The sequence below is a fragment of the Xenopus laevis genome, chromosome 1S (genome assembly GCF_017654675.1).
Source record: "Xenopus laevis strain J_2021 chromosome 1S, Xenopus_laevis_v10.1, whole genome shotgun sequence".
NCBI classification, from domain to species: domain Eukaryota; kingdom Metazoa; phylum Chordata; class Amphibia; order Anura; family Pipidae; genus Xenopus; species Xenopus laevis.
This window is the reverse complement of record NC_054372.1, coordinates 39,595,948-39,618,737: the sequence shown is the minus strand read 5'-3', so window position 1 is coordinate 39,618,737 and position 22,790 is coordinate 39,595,948. Positions and strand designations below refer to the sequence as shown.

At 38.0% G+C, this 22,790-nt stretch overlaps 1 protein-coding gene across 2 annotated transcripts in view; it reads left to right on the top strand.

Moving 5' to 3' along the window:
• Positions 1-3,170: 3,170 nt before the first annotated feature.
• Positions 3,171-22,790, top strand: part of palld.S (palladin, cytoskeletal associated protein S homeolog) — a 201,256-nt gene continuing 181,636 nt past the window's right edge. For both annotated transcript variants that reach the window (XM_018243218.2, XM_041579522.1), the window contains exons 1-2: positions 3,171-3,280; positions 3,865-5,188. In XM_018243218.2, the coding sequence (XP_018098707.1) occupies positions 3,879-5,188 (1,310 nt within the window). In that variant the 5' untranslated portion in view covers positions 3,171-3,280; positions 3,865-3,878. The remainder of the gene's footprint in view (positions 3,281-3,864; positions 5,189-22,790) is intronic.

Below are 22,790 nucleotides of genomic sequence, written 5' to 3'. Positions count from 1 at the left end.
ATTTAATGGTGAGGAGCAAAAGGTAAAAGTAGGTAAGAAAGGCATGAGAAGGAAAGGAAGCCAAATACCACAAAATAAAAGTAAAATTAGTGAAACGCATACTGGCAGCCAACAAGGGACCCACATAGGGTTCAGTCAAGTGTCTGCAAATGTCAAGATTGCAAGGCTACAAAGCTACACCCTGCTTTATTGGAATGTGTGAAAACTTTCTAAACATTTAAGAAGTGGCAGAAAAATAATGAGCTCACACATCAAGTTTACTGCAAGAAAAGGAAGAGCATAAAACAAAGCAGAAGGCATAGAAATGATGGATCCAGAGAGGGGGGAAAGAAGACTGTAGATGAAAAAAAAAAATTTAAACAGAATTTTTGGAATTTGAAGGGAAGAAAGCTAAAAAATGTCAACAGTAACACTGTTACTGGTTTTATAACTGGTGGGGTTCCACTGTCCCCTCCCAGGCCAAAATCCCTATTCCAGCTATTCAAATACCTGTTCTGGTCCCCCATGACCCACAATTATGAATACCCCACAACTTATTTTAGAATTAGCACTAGTGCAGGAGGAATTGATGAGGTCCTTAGGTGAGGGTGAAAGGAAGGCTCAGCGGTCCAATATTACTCCATTGAGTGTTGGGATTATTTACAAATTTAGTTGCTAAATTGCACCAGTGCAATTAGCCATATTATTCAATCAGATCTTATTGCAGACTGGTTACCTTGATCCCTGTTGAGATGAAGCATTCATAGCAGATTTCTCCAGCAACATTTAGTAGGATGTTACATTATTCCTGAACTGTGTCCGATGCTATTTAAAGACTGTTTTGAGTGCCTGACTTGCCAACTTGCTTTGCAGCTGTGAAACATACTGTGCTGTCAAATGACATTTTTGAGCCAACACAAATATTTAACGCACACTTCTTTGTTCATGAGAGGCAGTTCCTCGAATGTTCAAAGATTTCCACCATGCCTTTTTTTTTCAATCATTTTAGTTGTGCTTGCAGCATTAGAGATTAATTTCAGGTGAGGATCAATGCTTGTGTTTCTCACAGTCTGCATCGTATAAATAGATCATAGTAGTCTTAGCCGGCAATGGCTACAGACAAGCTGAAAAAGCTGGAAAAGTTTTGGGAATTTTTTTTTTTTGCATTTCTTTTCTGCCTACGTTTTACAGTGTCTATTTTATTTCTGTATTAAGCAACATATTAGAATAAAACCTCTAACACAATGTACATTAAATGGGAAATTACATTAGAGGTTTTTTCATTTCCACCTTACTATATTTTAGATTGCTCCCATTCCCATTTATCTATGTTCATGCATTCGATTCTGCAATTGCAGTTGTACACATTTACACACATGTACAAATTGGGTACATATACAGGTATGGGACCTGTTATCCAGAATGCTCGGGGCCTGGGGTTTTCCGGATAATGGATCTTTCTGTAATTTGGGTCTTCATGCCTTAGGTCTACTAGAAATTCGTTTAAACATTAAATAAACCCAATAGGCTGGTTTTGCTTACAATAAGGATCAATTATATCTTAGTTGGGATCAAGTAAAAGCTACGGTTTTATTATTACAGAGAAAAAGGAAATAATTTTTAAACATTTGGATTATTTGGATAAAATGGAGTCTATGGGAGACGGCCATTCCGTAATTCGGAGCTTTCTGGATATCGGGTTTCCGGATAAGGGATCCTATACCTGTATATGCATGAGTGGTTCATAATGAGCCCAAAGTTGTGGTAGTTGCACAAGTAATGCAAAGCAAGTGGCTAGAGGGCCCCACTCACGAGAACATACATTTTTTCCCCTTCGCTCCATTTTACTGCTCTTATTTTATCCATCTCATCTGCTATGTGGTTTATTGCACATGGGCATTTATTATAACTTATAGTACTCTCAGTGGTTACCACAATGATCAACATGCTCTTCTCTACAAACAACCACTTCTTACACACACACAGCCAGTTGGAGAATGGAAAGTTTTCTAAAAGGTCAGGATGGTTGTTGCCAAATAAAGGAAAAAACATACAAATTCTATATAAATGCTGATACTCGTAAAAAGGCTTTGATCGGTGTCAGTTTTTGACAAGTAGTGATGGGCAAATTTGGGGCGTTTCGCTTCGCTGCGAAATTTGCGAAATGATGAAAAATTCGCGAAATGGCGCCAGTGGCTCGTTTTTTTACGCCGGCGTCCGTTTTTGATGCCGGTGTCCTCTGGCGAAAATGGGAAATGGGAAAATGGGTGGGAATCCACCGCAAATTTGCACCTGGCGAATAAATTCGCCCATCACTATTGACGAGCTGTCATGTTTTTACATACATGTGCCTTTGGCTGGGTAGAAGAAAGGATTATAAGGTGAGTGGGTAGTCATTATTGTGTTTTATTTTTATCTACTCAAAGGGGGTTATTTATCAAGGTCCGAATTTATCTCAGTATTTCTAAGTTAGAAATCCGAGCAACTCCAATTGCCCAAACCCGGGTTTTCACAGAAATCCCCGAATTGTTCGGCGTTTTGCACAAAAACTAAGATTTTTTTCGGAGTTTTCATGGTTTTAAGCGCACAAACCACAAACTTATACAGGACCTTGAGAGCTTTTATGTTCCAGGGTTTTGGATTCAGAGTTTTCAGACCATCAGACTTGAAAAATTCTTCGTTTTTTTTCCCCTCTGAATATCGAGGTTCGGAGCTTGATAAATAACCCCCAAAATTTTAAAACCCACCTGCCACTGGCTCCCACTAGAGTCAGTAGGAACAGCTTGACACCTCAGTGCCAGGGATCATCTATGCTGGGGTCTTTTAAGTGATTTCATCTGTCAAAGCACAATAAATCACTACAGTGGCCTCAGTCTATGGTGTACATTACCTAAAAGGAAGTGATATTAATATATCTCTATTGAGAAATGATCATACAGTAATAAGAACGGTGTATTAAGCTCTTTTCCTCAAGGAATAAGAGAGTCAAATGCTGTAAGCTTTTGTACAGATAATAAAATGTAACATAGCCCCTCCGATATCCGAGAGGCAAGTGTTGGCGAGTTTATTTTAGCAAGAACCAATAGCTTTCTTCTGGAATTCCAGATAGCAGCTCACTGAAACATGAGTTCACTTACCAAATATAGATTGCTAGAGGAAGAATGACACGGCCCTTTGGGAACAGATGCAACTTGCAGGCCACACTCACCTCACTCACTTGGGACAAGAGGTTTTCCATGTATAACAGCAGATCTTCTTTATTTCATTAGAGCGAAGGACCAAGCGTGGGCTGTTTCTTAAGGTATGTACTTTTATTCTACATTTCGCAGGCCATATTTTCAGCCAAGTCTTTATCCTGTTTCAGATAAAAGTTTGTAATTATAGATTCCTTTTTAGAGGCTTGTGCTTTGCTGATGAGACACATTTAGAAATGTATGTTACTTAAATGCTGCAGTAAAGTTTGTGTAGAATAAATCGGTAAACATAATTACTGTTATACAAAGCAAACTGAGCTGAATATGAAGGGCTTTTCCAGCTGGCTAATTAAACATTTTAATTGTTAATTTTGTATTGACAAACAAGCACAGAATTTATACTGGCAAAACTCATGCATGCATTATAATTTGTGTGTATATACAGTAAGTATTAGTAATGATATTATCTAGCCTTATGGACATTTGATTCTTTTTAAACTTTTACCAATATATACATGCATTGAATTCTAGTTTATGTTTGATAATGCAGTTAATATAGTTTTGTACACTATAATTTTTATTTCATTGTAATTTCAGTATTTAGAATGCATGGTTCAGCATTGATTGTTTGTATATTTGAGCCTCTCTCAGTATGTAGTTTTGATAACAGAATTTGTTCTTTCTCTAACAGGATTTATATTCAAAATGGCAAACAAAATTCTAGATCAAGCTCTGCCCGTTCCGTTAATGCTCAAAAGCTCCTACCCAGATGAAGCAGCTCTGCAAGAAAGCCTCTCGGAAAACATTTCGGAAGCATCCTCACATGACTCCTTCTATGATTCATTCTCGGATTTGAATGAGGAGTCTTTCCCAGAACTCTCTGCCTTCCTTAGTCAAGATGAGATGGATAAGAGTCTTGACATTGCACGTGAAGCTTTTTCTGGCTCTAAACATGAGGAACCATTCCAAGAACATTTTGTAAACCCTCCTTCCTTAAAATCAGAAGGTTTCCAAAATCGGGATAATCTAAGACTTAATGTACACAATCACCAAAATACTATTCCTAAAGCTCCCTGCAAAGTCGGAGCTACTGATGTGCGTAAAATGATATCACCGCTGTTAACAACTAGTCCAAGTATAATCCGAACTCTGCAAGCCCAAAAAGCTTCCAAAAACATGAGAAAATGCGACATAAGTAAAACACCCATCCCAAAAGCCAGGGCAAAAGCTTTCCGTGGGGACACTGGTGCACAGAACAACGAATGTGCAAAGGCAGCTACTTTTATTGATGAGCTTTCTGCGATATTTCGAGAAACTACCAAAGCTAGAAACAGGAGGTCAAATGGAGATTCCTCTTCACCAGATAGTGGTTATCTTTCTCCTAAGAAAGACATGCCTTCTAACACAAATTCTTCAGTAAGTGAAAACGAGGTTGAAATTAAGCAAGAATTAATACCCAAAGACAGGCAATGTATTAAAGTGACGGAACACACTTTTCAGGAACTTCAGAGCCAATTATACCAGCCTGAAGTAAAGGTTATAGATGACAAACAATGTATTAAAGAGACGGAGAACAGTTTTCAGGAAATTCAGAGCCGATCCAACCAGCCTGAAGAAAAGGTTATCCATGGTACAAAATATACTAAAGAAATAGGGAATAGTTTTCAAGAAAATCAAAGCCAATCCAACCTGCCTGAAAAAAAGGTTAACCCTGGTATAAAATATAATAGAGAGATGGGGAATAGTTTTCAAGAAATTCAAAGTCAATCCAACCAGCCTGAAGAAAAGGTTATCCACAGTAGGCAATGTATTAAAGGGATGGAAAACAGTTTTCAGAAAATTCAGAGCCAATCCAACCAGCCTGAAGAAAAGGTTATCCACGGTCCAGCCAATAAATCAGATAATCCTCTTGCAGCTGCTCGATTTATTCAGAAGCTCAAAAGCCAAGAAGTTGCTGAGGGAAGTAGAGTCAAACTAGAATGCAGAGCAACAGGAAATCCATTGCCAGAAATTAGGTAAGTCAGTTTTATATCACATTCGCAAGGCTGGAAAGTGAACTGAATATTACTTATTTAATAACATGAGAGAATAATCTAAATGTTTTACACCTGATGCTGGCTCAATAATAACAAATGTTTTTTATCAAATGTTTTGTACTAGTAACAGCAGAACCTGCTGTAAGTAAAAGGGTAAAGATGCAATATATAATTAATATTAATACAGGAATAGGACCTGTTATCCAGAATGCTTGGGACCTAAGGTATTCTGGATAAAAGATCTTTCTGTAATTTGGATCTCCATACCTTAAGTCTACTAGAAAATAATTTCAACATTAAGGGGCAAATTTACCTAGGGTCGAATATCGAGGGGATTTTCGACTGCCGAATTGAAATCCTTCGACTTCGAATATCGAAGTCGAAGGATTTAGGGCAATTCGCTTGATTGAACGATCGAAGGAATAATCGTTCGATCCAACGATTAAATCCTTTGAATCGAACGATTCGAAGGATTTTAATCCATCGATCGAATGATTATCCTTCAATCAGAAAATTGTTAGGAAGCCTATGGGGACCTTCCCCATAGGCTAACATTGGCCTCGGTGGGTTTTAGGTGGGGAACTAGGGGGTCGAAGTATTTTTTAAAGAGACAGTTCTTCGACTATCGAATGGTCGAATAGTCGAATGATTTTTAGTTCGAATCGAAGTCGAAGTCGCCCATTCGACGGTCGAAGTAGCCAAAAAAAACATTCGAAATTAGAACTATTTTTCCTCTATACCTTCACTCGAACTAAGTAAATGGGCCCCTGTATAAACCCAACAGGCTGCTTTTGATTCCAGCGAGGATTAATTATATATTAGTTTTGATTAAGTACCAAGTACAGGTATGGGATCCGTTATCCGGAAACTCATTAACCAGAAAGTTTTTTTTCCTTTATCTCTTTAATAATACAACAGTAACTTGTACTTGATCCAAACGGAACTGAACTGAATCCTTATACTTGAAAGGAGTCCTTATTGGAAGCAATACCAGCCTAATGGGGTTATTTAATGTTTACATGCCTTTGCAGTAGACTTAAGGTATGAAGATACAAATTACGGAAATATCCTTTATCCGGAAAACCCCAGGTCCCAAGCATTCTGGATAACAGTTCCATACCTGTATTGTTTTATTATTACACAGAAAAAATAAATACTTTTTTTAAAATTTTGATTATTTTGATAAAATCTGAGTCTAAGGGAGATGGCCTTTCCATAATTCGGAGCTTTCTCGATAATGGGTTTCCGGATAATGGATCCCATACCTGTACTTCAGCTTGCTTTATAGTGATGTCATAAAAATGATTGTGATTATCACACTAGGCTTCTGCACAGCTGCACACACATTGCATGTGTGTCCAAACAGCAGATTTTAAAAGGAGGACATACTAAACAATATTATTTAAAATATATAGTTGTGTTTACTTTCATACCCCAAATCACTTAAAACTATGCACTGACCGTAGTCACTATGAGGCTGCTGGGCATTAGGGGTCTCATTTAACAATTCCCTTGCAGCAGGGGTGCAAAGTTGTGGCCCTGGGTACTTATTCACATTGGATATTGTAATGGCTGAATCTGTATTAATACTGACTCAAGCATTCTTTTTAATAACCAGAACATATAGTGCTTGACATTAAGAAAAGACCTGCTAAACTCCTTGTAATTTGTATAGCAGATCACATACTCATAGTGGTAATGAAAAACCCTACACAAGTCAAAATTATAGACTACCCAATAAATAAACATTAAAGTGATGCCGACATGTCAGCTAGGATCTGATTGTCCCAATGAGGGCATAATTAAAAAATCTGCTCCCGAGAGCTACTGCTTTCCTGCACTGTTGCTTTCAGCTGCAGTGAGAGATTGGCTGTTGCATGTGTCTCCTATACACACGGTCACCATCCAAATACTTAACTTTTTAATGCCCATGCAACCATGATGATCAGATACTGTAGATCATGTGAGGACAATCTACTCTATATATTTATTGTCGTGAGGTCAATACTAGGACACCTGGGGAAGTCCAAGATGGAGCTTATTTATGTCCCAGGTTCCTAACGGAGTGGTTCCGGGACGGTTAGTCCAGCCCGGGTGTTTTGTGTTTCATGAGGCACCTCAGGTGGATAATTAAAAAGGCAGCTCAAGCCAGAATAGGGAACTCCAGTCTGGGGAAAAGACATAGAAAAGCTGCCTGTGTGATCTCACTAAAAGGCTTGAAATCACCACAATGTTTGGGACTTTGTTTGTTCTCTGAATGTTCTATGTTTTGGGGAGACAAGCTATAGGCCTATTTCTGGTTATTTAGGATAACTAACCTGTGTTAGTTAGAAGCCCATTAAGTGGCAAGGATTTTATTTTGAACTGTTAATTTTGTTTATTTGCTGCAAGTGAAAATAAACTGCCAAAAAGAGACTTCACTCTCATGAGTTGTGATTGTGCCATTTGCTGCTTAAACCCCAGAAAGCTGATCCCAGCTACCTAATTACCTGACTATATATGTTAAAAATGTATATATATATATATATATATATATATATATATATATATATATATATATTTATTAATTAGAATCACTTTCTTTTTTTTCTCAAAGAAGATTTTTCCTTGCCTTAGAAAATACCAGATATTTCCCCATAATAGGCAGCCTGGGACATATTGATCTATAGTAAGTAATTACTAACATACCAAATGCTTATTATATAATAGAGGTAATAACTAAATCCAATTATTACACTAAATTTATATTTACAATTAATCAGTGTGTTCTAGATAAACTGTGACTCTCCCCAGTGATATTAATAGTTCGGTAGAATATAAATGATATGCAAACGCAAAAACACAATGTGCCATTTATCAAGTTAGCTCTCCTTTTATATCAGAACAAGTCAATTAACAGGTTTATTTAAATATTCAAGATATTTTCAATGTGATCAGTTAACAGTACTAATCAGACATTACTACAGGTATGGGACCTGTTATCCAGAAAGCTCGGGACCTGGGGCTTTTCTGGAATACAGATCTTTCCATAATTTAGATCTTCATACTTAAAGTTTACTAAAAAATCATGTAAATATAAAACCCAATAGGCTGGTTCTGCTTCCAATAAAGATCAATTATAACTTAGTATGGATATTGTACAAGGTACTGTTTTATTTTACAGAGAAAAGAAAATCATTTTTAAATTTGGATTATTTGGATAAAATGGAGCCTATGAGAGAAGGCTTTTCCGTAATTCAGATCTTTCTGTATAACTGATTTCTGGATGATGGATCCCATACCTGTATTAAATCCATTGTACAACCTGATTATGTGACCGCATTTCTCTTCAAATTACCACGCTGCCTTCCTTCCTCTTCTTAGCCGGAAAGTTACTAGGGCGCGCACTTCTACTTTTTATAGGTGCTGGCGTGATTACGTCAGCGCGAAATTCAAACCCTATTTAAAGGGAATTCAGTGTGCAGTTCCTTGCCCGTTCTAGGTTTCCTCCTAGTGAGTTCCTGGTGCCTCTGTGCTGTTTAAAGCTTCTGATTACCTGTTGTGACCCCTGCCTGTTTGAGACAATCCTGACTTCTGAAATCCTGACCCTGCCTGGTAAACCGACTCTGCTGTATCCATATCCCTTCTGATTGATCTCTTGGATTGACCCTTGCCTGTCTGACTCCGCTTGTACTCGACCCGCACCAACCCGGCCTGATTTGCACACGCTTTCTGTCTAGACTTTGTACTGTGACCTCCTGCTCAAAAGACTTTGCCTTACGTTTGTGCCCCTTTGCTCTTCTAGAACCCTTAGCTTGGCACCTCTCTTAATAAGACCTGGCGGCATCCGATTAGCCGAGGGCTTAGCATTGGTTCTGGATTTAGGGCGCCAACCGTGACACAGATAATTTAATTATTTTATTGAAGGCGATTTTCACTTCATCGACTATAATTATTGTAATGATTTTTTTTTCAACCAGGAACTGTATCGTTTGGTTTGGCTGATGGTGAAAAATTTCAAAAAGGGTGGGAAAATGTGCATGGCAAAAGTTCTTTTAAAGTCAGTGGGCATTTTTTGCAGCATATTATTTTACACAAATCAGTGGGCTTTTTTTTTTTGCACGTGTCTTATTTTCTTGTAGTGTTTTTTTTCCACACAAAATACCTTAAGGTCCGCACTCGAGGAAGCAAAATGCACTGAATGCAATGGAGGCCTTTGTGTGTGCATTTTTCTTCTCGCAGTGGTTTTTCTTATCGCAAATCCGTGTATTGATGATTTCAGAATTGCCATTGGACGAAACGTATCTAGGGGCCTTAATATCATTCAGCCGTTCACCTTCTATTAACATAGGTATATTTGTTATTTTTACAATCCTTCTGCATAAAATAAACTACAACAATGTTGTTTCATAATACAATAAATATGGTTTTCTTAGTAAGAGATAATAAATATTGTAACTTTTTATTGTACTATAATTTTATGAACACAGAAAAGAAAAAATATCTTGAATAACCGCTTTTTAACTGAAGGAAAGCAGCTTTTCTTAGACACATGGGTAATAGTTCCACATTAGAACTGTAAATGGAATCCCACTTTCCTGTGGCAGCATCCGAACTTCGGCAACAGTGAATAATGTCTGGGAAAAGAAATCCCATAAAACCCAAAGTGTCTCATTTCTCCCCTTTCCTATACAAATCTTCCCATAAAGCTCAAGGGAGGGGATGTAAATCATAAGCAACTCCGAAGACCACTTTAAAGTGTGAATGGTCTGTACCACTTTAAAAGTGATGGATGTAATATTTCACTAGATACCTCCCACGTTAGGTTTCTGTGTGCCCAAGCTCTAAAAAGTTCTCTGTATCTGTCCTAGTGAATAGTTAAGTGATGTACTTAATAATATCTGGCATCTTTTTTTTCTTTTTTTCTTTGCCCTCTAATTTTATTCTGTTCAGCCACCTGCTGCATGATTTAAATAATGCCGAAAGACATGGCATGTTTACAGACCCTGTGCCAACAATATATGTTGCTGTTTGGCTAATTATAAGAAAGCATTCATGTCCGCAACAGCTGCAGAAAGCCTAAGCTTTCTGAAGAGGCAATTGGTTACTTACATTTGATTAAGACATTTTATTATCTAAATAATTTTTTTTAATATCCATCCCTGTTGCACACTTCTTTAGAAATCCTAGCTTTCAATCATATATTGCCTTCCCTGGCAATGCGCGAAATGCATTGAAGTCACTGGTCAACAGCATTTTTCTAAGCTCAACGATTTTTTTTACGGACGTGACATTTTTTTCTATCCAAATTCATTAAAGTCATTGGGTGTTTATTGTGTTTTTATGGTCATATAACATCACCATAAAAATAGAATTTCTGGTTACAGGTATATTGTTATATAACAGCAGCACCTTATATATTATATATTATTATTATATATCTATATTTTATTCTTTTTATTGAATTTTAAACATAGGGTGAGGGAGAAAAACAAAAAAAAGGGGGGGGGGGTGTACAGCCATGTTTGAATTCAACCATATAATCCCAAGCATGTAAATCATAACATAACACGAAATTTCACTTTTAAATTTATTAAGCATCGAAATATTACGAGGTGAGTTTCCAACCAAGGGGCCCCATACTTTATCAAATTTCCCTGGTTGTCCCCTGGCCTCATATGTTAATTTTAATACTGGCAGCATTTTGTTCACATATTCTTCCCAAGCCCCTTTCTTAGGAGGGAGGGGAGCCATCCATCTCATGACAATCAATTTTTTGGCGTAAAAAAGCTAGGACCTCAGCAATGTCCTCCCATGATTTGTAGGGAGTAGATCATATTATCAGACCCAGCAGATGCACCTCTGGGGAGTGGCTGGAGGGGAGCATTAGTATGTCTGTCAGGTGTTTCGTTACCTTTGTCCAGTATCTCTGAATTTTGGAACATGTCCATACCATATGCCAGTAGGACCCGTCTCTGTCACCACATCGTTTACATACAGCTAGTGGACTTTGTCCCATACGGTGCAGTCTGTTGGGGGTTAGATATATTCTCAGAGAAAATTTACATTGAATTAGTTTGTCCCTTGAGCTGATTAGGAATTAGTACAATTTGTCAGTGGCTTCCTCCCACTGGTCCTGATTCAGACCAGGCATATCTTGTTGCCACCTACCAAGCCATATGAAATGGGGCTGGTGTGGTAGATGGGACTAGTGAATTTAAAACGAAAACCATCTTGGATGTATCCTCCTTTTCTAGTTGTGTCAGTGTTGGGATTTCCACCATGATCAGGTCTCCAGGCCCAAATTGCGCCCTAAAAATGTGCCTCAACTGCAGCTATCTATACATAGATAGATGTGTTTTTTTTATATTTTCCCTATAAATTATCAAATCTATAAATCTTAAGTTACCTTTTATATATTTAATATTGCCCCAAGAGAAAACAAACATTGTAACTAGAACAAATGAAATGCAGATATAGGAGCTGTTATCCAGAATGCTTGGATGTTTCCTTAATTTGGATCTTCATTCCTTCTCCTAAAAAAATCATGTAAACATTAAAGGGATCCTGTCATCGGAAAACATGTTTTTTTCAAAACGCATCAGTTAATAGTGCTACTCCAGCAAAATTCTGCACTGAAATCCATTTCTCAAAAGAGCAAACAGATTTTTTTATATTCAATTTTGAAATCTGACATGGGGCTAGACATTTTGTCAATTTCCCAGCTGCCCCAGGTCATGTGACTTGTGCCTGCACTTTAGGAGAGAAATGCTTTCTGGCAGGCTGCTGTTTTTCCTTCTCAATGTAACATAGTAACATAGTAACATAGTAATTAAGGTTGAAAAAAGACACATGTCCATCGAGTTCAACCTTTTTTTTTTTTTTGTTTATTAACTACCTATCTGCCAGTTGATCCAGAGGAAGGCAAAAAACCCATCTGAAGCCTCTCCAATTTGCCTTAGAGGGGGAAAAATTCCTTCCTGACTCCAAAATGGCAATCGGACTAGTCCCTGGATCAACTTGGACTATGAGCTATTTCCCATAACCCTGTATTCCCTTACTTGCTAAAAAGCCATCCAACCCCTTCTTAAAGCTATCTAATGTATCAGCCAGTACAACTGATTCAGGGAGAGAATTCCAAATCTTCGCAGCTCTCACTGTAAAAAACCCCTTCCGAATATTTAGGCGGAACCTCTTTTCTTCTAATCGGAATGGGTGACCTTGTGTCAGCTGGAAAGACCTACTGGTAAATAAAGCATTAGAGAGATTGTTATATGATCCCCTTATATATTTATACATAGTCATCATATCACCCCTTAAGCGCCTCTTCTCCAGCGTGAACATCCCCAATTTGGCCAGTCTTTCCTCATAGCTAAGATTTTCAATACCTTTTACCAGCTTAGTTGCCCTTCTCTGTACCCTCTCTAATACAATAATGTCCTGTTTGAGTGATGGAGACCAAAACTGTACGGCATATTCTAGATGGGGCCTTACAAGTGCTCTATACAGTGGAAGAATGACCCCCTCCTCCCGTGACTCTATGCCCCTTTTAATACAGCTCAAGACCTTATTTGCCCTTGATGCTGCTGACTGGCATTGCTTGCTACAGCCAAGTTTATCATCTACAAGGACTCCAAGGTCCTTTTCCATAATGGATTTGCCTAGTGCAGTCCCATTAAGGGTATAAGTGGCTTGGATATTTTTACATCCCAGGTGCATGACTTTACATTTATCAACATTGAATCTCATTTGCCACTTAGTTGCCCAGATTGCCAGTTTGTCAAGATCAAGTTGCAAGGATGCCACATCCTGGATGGAATTAATTGGGCTGGATAATTTTGTGTCATCTGCAAACACTGATACATTACTTACAACACCCTCCCCTAAGTCATTAATGAACAAGTTAAATAAAAGTGGACCCAATACTGAGCCCTGGGGGACCCCACTAAGAACCTTACTCCAAGTAGAGAATGTCCCATTAACAACCACCCTCTGTACCCGATCCTGTAGCCAGTTTCCTATCCATGTGCAAACGACTTCATTAAGCCCAACAGACCTTAGTTTAGAAAGCAGTCGTTTGTGGGGCACAGTATCAAACGCTTTGGCAAAATCCAAATAGATCACATCTACTGCCCCCCCACTATCCAGAATCTTACTTACCACATCATAAAATGCAATCAAATTCGTCTGACATGACCTATCCTTCATAAAGCCATGCTGATTCTTGCTCATAATGCCATTCATTAGGACAAAATTTTGAATGTGATCCCTTAACAAGCCTTCAAATAATTTGCCCACCACAGATGTCAATCTTACTGGCCTATAATTGCCAGGCTGAGATCGTAATCCCTTTTTAAATATTGGAATAACATCAGCTTTTCTCCAATCCATAGGCACCATACCAGATGACAGTGAATCTGAGAAAATCAGAAATAAGGGCTGGTCTAAAACTGAACTAAGCTCTCTTAGAACCCGGGGGTGTATGCCATCAGGCCCTGGAGCCTTGTTTACATTAATTTGTATTAAAGCTTTTTGAATCATATCCTGAGTCAGCCACTGACTAGATTGAGCTGAACCATTCGTGCAGTTATTAAGTGAGCCTGTGAACCCAGACTCCTCTATTGTATACACTGAAGAAAAGAACTGATTTAACACATTTGCCTTATCTGTATCTGTTACAACCATACTGGTACCATTATTTAATGGAGCAACACTCTCAACCTGCATCTTTTTACTATTAATATATTTAAAAAACTTTTTAGGGTTAGTTTTCACCTCCACCGCAATTAACTCTTCATTTCTTTTCTTAGCCTTCCGGATTGCTGATTTACAACATTTATTACAGTGTTTATATTGTTTATGTAACTGAAGGAGTCTCAGTAGGACATGGGTTTTTACTATTGAGTGTTGTTCTTAGATCTACCAGGCAGCTGTTATCTTGTGTTAGGGAGCTGTTATCTGGTTACCTTCCCATTGTTCTTTTGTTTGGCTGCTGGGGGGAAAAGGGAGGGGGATGATATGACTCCAACTTGCAGTACAGCAGTAAAGAGTGATTGAAGTTTATCAGAGCACAAGTCACATGAGTACAAGCTACTATTTTATTATTACAGAGAAAAAGGAAATCATTTTAAATTTTTTTTAATTAACTATAATGGAGTCTGTGGGAGATGGCCTTTCCATAATTTGGAGCATTCTGGATAATGGGTTTCTGGATAACAGATCTCATACCTGTACAATGTATTACAGAGCTGGGATAAAAGGGCACCTGCTGTCACTGCCTAACCCCCCTAACCACCTTCACCTCCTGCTTGCTCATTGTGCAGTGCTGGATACTCAGGGCCGGATGTAGACAAGGCAGCAGAGATATGAGCCTAGGGTCCTGGCACCCCCTTCCTACTTACCATTGCACCCTAGCAGGTCAGGACTTTAACTCTGTAGATTAAAAACAAATGACAGAAGGGCTGCTATAAGGTGAATAAGACAGTCCTTGTTATTGAATCTGTGGAGGCTGTTTGGGCCCTGTACTTGTAACGCCAGGACCTGTGCCCTAAGCATGTGCCTGATAAAGGAAATGTAGTCAAATCCAATTATTTCAATATGACTGTAACAATAGGGAAAATGTATCAATGTATAATGTATATATTAAGAAGTTATTTTCCTCCCTTAGGAAAGAGCTGCATTTCATTAAGTCTCTGTTAACAAATTTCAGAAATACCTTAGCCATAGTTCTTTGTGTGTAGGAGAAAGAGAGAGGTTCTCACAGTTATGAAATGGTTAAACATGAAGAAAACACAATATTTGCAAACTTTGACCATTTCACAACTTTGACACACGTTTCTGATTTGTTCTTTTTGGACTCTACACTAGGGCACTGATAATCTCCACAATATTTAAAGGAGAAGTAAAGTTACAGAGGCATTTTATTGCCAATAGATTAGCTGCAATAGTGTCAGCTAGAATGTTATAGCAATAACAATAAAACAACAAGCCAGCTGGACCACATATCCCCTCACCCTCACCTGCACTTGCAAACGTGGGCCTGCTTGTCCCGCAGATGGAGAGTGGGAAAACTGAAAAACTTGCAGCCATAAGGTGCAAAAGAACCCAGACTAGGGGTAGACTACGAATCAGGTATGTGCCTGGCACCCCCAATCACACTGATACGCCCTAGGCACATGCATCTTCTGCCTACCCCTGGTTCCAGCCCTGCTTAAAGAGCATTTGTTTTTAGATTGAGTCAGTGACCCCCATTTGGAAGCTGGAAACAGTGAAAAGAAAAAGGCAAATAAAATCAAAGATTGAGGTGAATATTCGAATTTCAAGCTATTTTTTGTGTACTTCTACTAGGGAATAGTCCAAATTTTAAAAAAATTCAAAAATTCAAATATCGAAATTTATCATGTACCGTCTCTTTAAAAATTAGACTTCGACCATTCACCATCTAAAACCTGCCGAATTGCTGTTTTGGCCTATGGGGGACCTCTTAGATCCCATTTGGAGTCGATTGGTGGACTGAAAAATCAAAGGTTTTTTTGGGGAAAAACTTCGAATCTAATGAGCTATTCCTTCGATTCATAATTTGAATTCAGGCAAATACGGACCTATTTGATTGAAAACTGACCTTTTCGACCAAAAAAAACTTCAACTTAATTTCAGTTGGTCTTTTTGAATTTGAATTTTTTCAAATCAAAATTCGACCCTTGATAAATATGCCCCTAAAAGTTAACTAAAAGGTGAACCACACCTTTAGGGGCAGATTTATCAAACGTCAAGGCGAATTTTCAATTGAAAAAAAAATTTGAATTTCGAGCTATTTTTTTGTGTACTTGACTAGGGAATTTGTCCAAATTCTATTCAAATTTGAAAAAATTAGAATATCGAAATTTATCATGTACTGTCTCTTTAAAAAATCGACTTCCACAATTTACCATCTAAATGGCCATCGAATTGCTCTTTTAGCCTATGGGGGACCTCCTAGAACCTATTTGGAGACAATTGGTGGACTTTGAAAAATCAACGTTTTTTTTTGGGAAAAACGTTGAATCGAATTTGAGCGTTTTAGATTCATACGAATTCAGCCAAATATGAACCTATTCGATCAAATACGGACTTATTCGGCCAAAAAAAACCCGACAATTTTGGTTGGTCTTTTTGAATTTCGAAGTTTTTCAAATTTGACCTTTGATAAATATGCCCCCAAATAATCAATAGGAATGAAGTATAAGTATAGAATTAATATATGTCAACTGGTGATGGAAACAATGACAAAAGCATAGTTTATTATTACCTTTATTAGAGACACAACTTGATAGGCGTGGACAGGTCCATAGTTTCAATAGACCTTCAGATTAAAATGGGTTTAAAGGAGAACTAAACCCTAAAAATGAATGTCTAAAAATGCCATAATTTATATACTGAACTTATTGCACCAGCCTAAAGTTTCAGCTTGTCAATAGCAGCAATGATCCAGGACTTCAAACTTGTCACAGGGGGTCACCATCTTGGAAAGTGTCTGTGCTCAGTGGGCTTTGAGCAGCTGTTGAGAAGCTAAACTTAGGGGATGTCGCAAATTATTAAGCAAAATGAGGTTGGCCTGATGCTACAGGGCTGAATATTTTAATTCTGATGCTAGTTACACTGGTTTTGTGAGCTGCCATGTAGTAATAATCTGTGTTAATTAATAATCAGCCTTATATTGTGACATTTCTATTCTATGTGTACTGTATATTGTGAGTGGGTCCCTAAGCTCAGTAAGTGACAGCAGCACAGAGCATGTGCAGTGAATCAGCAGAAGATGTGGAGCTACTAGGGCATCTTTTGAGAAACATATCTTCCCTGTGAAAGGGCTGTGGTTGCCTTGGGCTGGTACAGAAACCCAAAACATAATGTACAATATTTCTAACTACTTCTTTAGTTGTGCTTTATTTCTCCTTTAAATGAATTCAAAAATATTGGCTAGTGCCATCACGTTTTTAAGACAATTTGGGTTTACCATGGCAACAGTGTTTTAGGGAGATTATTTTTAATTTGGTGGCAAATGTTACACACAGATTTATGGGACGGCTATGGAGATGCCGTTTGCTCCTAGTTATGCTGTGTTCTTTGGGAGATGTAGCTTATTTGAACTAATTATATCATCCTCCGTGTTCTATGAACGATATATATAGATGAGCTACTCATGATCTAAAACAGGTTGTTGGGCTAATTATTAATTGCAGACTTTTTTTTATTATTGTAAAGGACCTGCTATTTGTAGCTGGGACTACGGCTATGTACATTTCATTCTAGTTTATTCCTTGTCTATAAACTATTTGTAATTTGCAGAGAATAAAAACCTGTGACAACCACTGCTACTAGTATAGGAATATCTAACAATTGTTACAGAATACTATATACAATACTCTAGATGTTTCATAGCTGATCAGGCTGTAATTAGTCATATTGGGACCATTAACCAGGATGCAAAGACAACACGGAGTGGTTTTAGTACAAAACATAAATATTTTACTTGGCAGCTTGCGGCTCTCTCTGTTCTGCATAATTCAACACCTTCAACACCAGCAATAGGTAACCAAGCACACCTTGTTTTTAATGTGCAGATGTTTAGAATTCTTTAATGACACAAAGAATATCTGTGTTGGTGTCAGGTTGTGAGTAGAAAGCAGCCGACAAGATGAGTCAGGGAGCAAAGTGCAAGATTTGAGCCACACCAGTGTCGGACTGGCCCACCGGGATACCAGGAAAACTCCCGGTGGGCCAAGGTGTCAGTGAGCCCTCCGCCATCTAAACATTTGGCCTATTTCATGGTCATTACCAATTTCCATGAGAACAAAGAGGATAAATAGATGGATTAATAGATTATAATATGTAAAGAAAGGAGACTAGGAGAATAGAGGTTGAGCGAGGAGAGGAAGAATAATAGTACTGAGAGTGGGCCCCTGGTCTAAGGTCTTTGGGTGGGCCCCTGGTGTCCCAGTCCGACACTGAGCCACACGCTGATATTTTGCACCCTAACTCACTTAAAGAACCCACAGGTAGAGGTCTTCTCATTCCAGAATGCATGCAGCAGCACTTGTCTTCATGAAGGGGGACAGCATGTAGGCGTAGGCATGCTCTATCCACCCCCTACCAGCATGCCTTCAGCATTTATGGAGATGCATATATCAATATATACTGTAATATTAGCATATGACCAACAAACATAACACAGTACCAGGACCCATGTTTGTCTGCAAAAAGCACTGTCAAACTTCAGTTACAAAAAGTGTGCTTTGGGGGTTTTTATACATTTGAAACCATATGTTGTTGAGTACAGATGTAAACAGTACAAAAACCTAAATCAAATGGAAGTGTCAGCTGTGTGTATTTACAGTACAGTAATAACAAAGGAGTGACATTCCGTAAAAAATGTGTCATACAGCAGATGGCGCCCTAAACCCATGGAAAAGTTACAGTGGCACTTAACAACTGTTAGTCTGCTAACAATACATATTTAAAACCTCACTGTAGAAGTTGTAATTGTGCTACATACAGAAACGTTGCATTGCATATTTTTCATTAAATAGCACACTTGCACCGAAAAAGAAAATGTATGAAGGTGATTCCTAATTAAATAAGGGCTTTAAATAAAGGCAAAAGCAAAACACTACTACACCATATTTACTTGGTCTCTACATCCAATTAGTTTTGAAATTTCTAAACACCCAAGCTAGTCCTCCAAGCTCTGCTTTTATGGGATGACTTTCTGAGCAACTGTTAATGGGTTAGTTATCAGGAGTTTCTTCCTTCGGTTTGCCAAGTAGTAGGCAAATGGGGTTCAGGCTTAGCAACAGCTGTTCCAACACTTGAATATGAAACATATCCAATAACCATGAATCTTGTAAAAGTTCCGCTTTCTGTTTGTTGGGTCAGTGATTTATAGAAATTTACTTAAGAGATCTCTATGTAAGGAAAGTTTTAACTTTATTTTATGTTTTGTTCTTCTGATTATATTTTAGACTTATGAGTGTTTCTAAAACCGGAATAAAGAAGATTCCTGATCCCATGAGTTGGATGACTAATGTAGAAAGAGTTCATGACCACGAGAATTGAAATAGGAATAAAGTGGATTATTTATCTTGTAAAGAAAGTTATTTAAATATGGTCTTGAACAACATTATTCTTCTATAGCAAGAAACCCCAACCTTTTGAACCCGTGAGCAACATTCAGAAGTAAAAGTAATTGGGGAGCAACACTAGCATGAAAAATTTTATTGGGGTGCCAAATAAGAGCTGTGATTGGCCATTTTTAGCCCCTATGTGGATTGTCAACCTACATCGAGGCTCTGTTTAACAGTACACCTGGTTTTTATACAACCAAAACTTGCCTCCAAGCCTGGAATTCAAAAATAAGCACCTGCTTTGAGGCCACTGGGAGCAACATCCAAGGGGTTGGAGAGAAACATGTTGCTCACGAGCTACTGGTTGGGGATCACTGTTCTATATTATTATATAGTGTTATTGCTCTCCTTTTCCACATGGAGATGCTGTCTATCTGTACAGGTTAGAGGGTTTTTCCTCTGAAAAGGTGATGAGTTTGGTACAGGTAGGGGAACTGTTATCCAGAATATTCTGGACCTGCAGTTTGCCGGATAACGGATCTTTCCTTAATTTGGATCTTCATACCCAGGGGCATAACGATATAGGAAGCAGACCCTGCGGCTGAAGGGGGGCCCAGGAGGTATAGGGGCCCAATGAGGCTAGAATAAATATTGGTAAAACAAGTCAACCTCTAGACATTTGTAGGGGCCTGAAAAATAATTTGCTATGGGGCCCAGCAATATCTAGTTACACCACTGTTCATACCGTAAGTCTAATAAAAAATCATGTAAACATTAAATAAACCCAATAGGCTGGGTTTGCTTCCAATAAGGATTAATTATATCTTAGTTTGGATCAAGTACAAGGTACTGTTTTATTATTACAGAGAAAAGGGAAATCATTTTTAAAAAATGGGATTATTTGAATAAAATGGGTTCTATGGAAGATGGCCTTTCTTTAATTCAGAGCTTTCTGGAAAATGGATCCCATACCTGTATATAGTAAGGCTTGCTATTAAGTTTGGCCACTTCTGTTATTATCTCTCGGTGGATATCCCCTTTGTCAGTAGCATCAATGGGCACTGATTTTTGAACCCTTATTAGCTCTTTGCACGCTCAATCATAAAAGAGGTTTCTGATGTTTTAGTTTAAACCACAAGCTGTACCCATCTTGCACTTGTGTAGCAGGTTGAGGTGGGGAAGCCCAGTTGTGAGTGATAAAAACCTGTTCTAGTAACAAAAAGTGTCAAGACACCAGGGCAGAGTCCATTAAAAAAAGCGATGATCATCATGGGAAATCTGGGACAAACAGCGGCCCACACCATTTTTCAGTTTAGGGCAGAAAGAACTTTGCACTCTCACCTTCCTTAGGTTAAAATGCTCTACAAGAAGATGGGAAGATGATCTATATAAATAGGTGCAATTACAAAATGAAAAATTCCAACTGTGCGCAACAGTGTGAATACATAAAGCAATCGTGGTGTATGCTAATGATAAGAATAGAGGAAAACCTAACCCACGTGCAACTGAACAAGCTTCTCAATGGACATACATACTTACAAATAGATATCTAGAAGAACATACAATTAAATGGTTCCAGATGGAGGTGGAATGGGTTTCAGATGTACTGGCTGTCAGATATATGTAGCACTCTATATGTCAGAAGGATAAGTGATTCTTATAGACCATTATATTTAGTGAAAAACTACACTGAAATCCTAACAATATGAACTGACACAATCTGAAACAAAAGTATATAGCATTACTTTACTGGATTTGCTTGTTCTGTCTTAGCTACAGATGGCCGCATAGAGTATGACCTAGTATTGTCATTCTTGCCAGTATTTTGCCTTCTATGTTGAAGTCGAACAGCCTAAAATTTGGAGTCGTCATAAGTGCACAGTCACCCATGTGATATCACTTCCCTGGCACAAATTGCATCCATTTGCATAAGAGTTACACTACTGCCATTGTTTGCACCTGCTTTTATCCATTTCACATATTGGTGATATGATCACTTTTGCCATTTTGAATGTTTCACTGTGTCTAAATGCTGGCCTGTTCCCCTATAGAAAGAAAGTCTTAGAAAAGTCTCCTGGAATAATTCAGTTTGGACAGTGAGAGAATCACTATGTCTCTGTGCAACGGCTGCTGTGGTTTCTTAGTAATAATATAATGGCCACGTACCCTATTCTTCAGTAGATGCTGAGAAGACAATGCATTTGTCTGCAGTGAATTCAGGGGCAAGGGGACCTCCCAACATCTTTGGGTGCAAAAAGACGAGCGGTAGAGCTATGTTATAGTTACTAGTAGGCAGACTCAATTACCTCTTATTATGAGAATAAAACCTCCAAATATTTACTCAGCATTAGACCCAAGAAATGAATATCCTGGGTATTTAGTGTCCAGGATGAAGGGTTTCGTATTTTTTATGCATTTTCTTCTCTTGGTCTTGTCTTGGGTTCTTTCTTAGACAATGTACACTGGATGCATACCGATTTGACGATCTCTGGAAATGTTAAAATAACATTCCATTTTGAAACTGTGGAGGTCAATTATAACAGAGCTGAAATATCCATGGCTGCATTAAAACCATATGTTCTTACAATATATTTTAAGTCACTCTATAAATTTACAGCTTGAATTTAGACTGCCCTCCTTTTTTTTTTTATGTCTCCTGATCACTACTCGAATAAGATTACTTGAGTGGAAACCGTTTGATGGCGATGTGTTGAACTACACTGTCTGATTTATGTAGACACAGCCTCATGAGTAGCAACTATAAATTATATAATGTTCAGTTTAATAAACATCAGGGAATTTATCCATTGCCCCATGGACCTGCATTACTAGAACTAGAGGTTTTTAGATAATCATAGATCATGTAGTTCTGTGCATCGGCTTAACAATACATCATGCAAGACACTGCTGAAATCTCTATATTAAGGGGCAGATTTATCAAAGGTCGGGGTGAATTTTCGAATGAAAAAAAAAATCGATTTTCAAGCTAGTTTTTGTGTACTTCGACTAGGGAATATTCCAAATTTGAAAATCGAAATGAATGTAATATTTTGTTAGCATAAAAAACTGTTGCAAACACCGTTGTGAACATTAATGACTGATTGATTAAAGATTGATTAAACGACTTCCTCGCAAAGTTTGCGACCAAATTGCATTTGCAAAGGTTCTCAGTATATGTAATAACATTTCGCTAATCATTTTCTGCTAAAAAACTCAAGAGCAGGTGTTAAAGGTTCACAATTCACAGTTAAGGTCCGCAATGCAATAAAAGCCTAACTAGGAATATTACCTTGAATGAGTTTTAGTAGCAAAGTTTTGCTCTTTGCAAATTTTACATTTCCCCCAAAAAGACCATCATGACTCAATGGGGGAATGCAATTAAAGTCGCAAAGAGAAAAACAATTCACACCAATAAGAATAAAAATCCCCATCTCACTATGTAATATTTTTCCTTAAACTGTTATTGCATTGCGAATTTTAACTGCGCATTGCGAATTTTAATT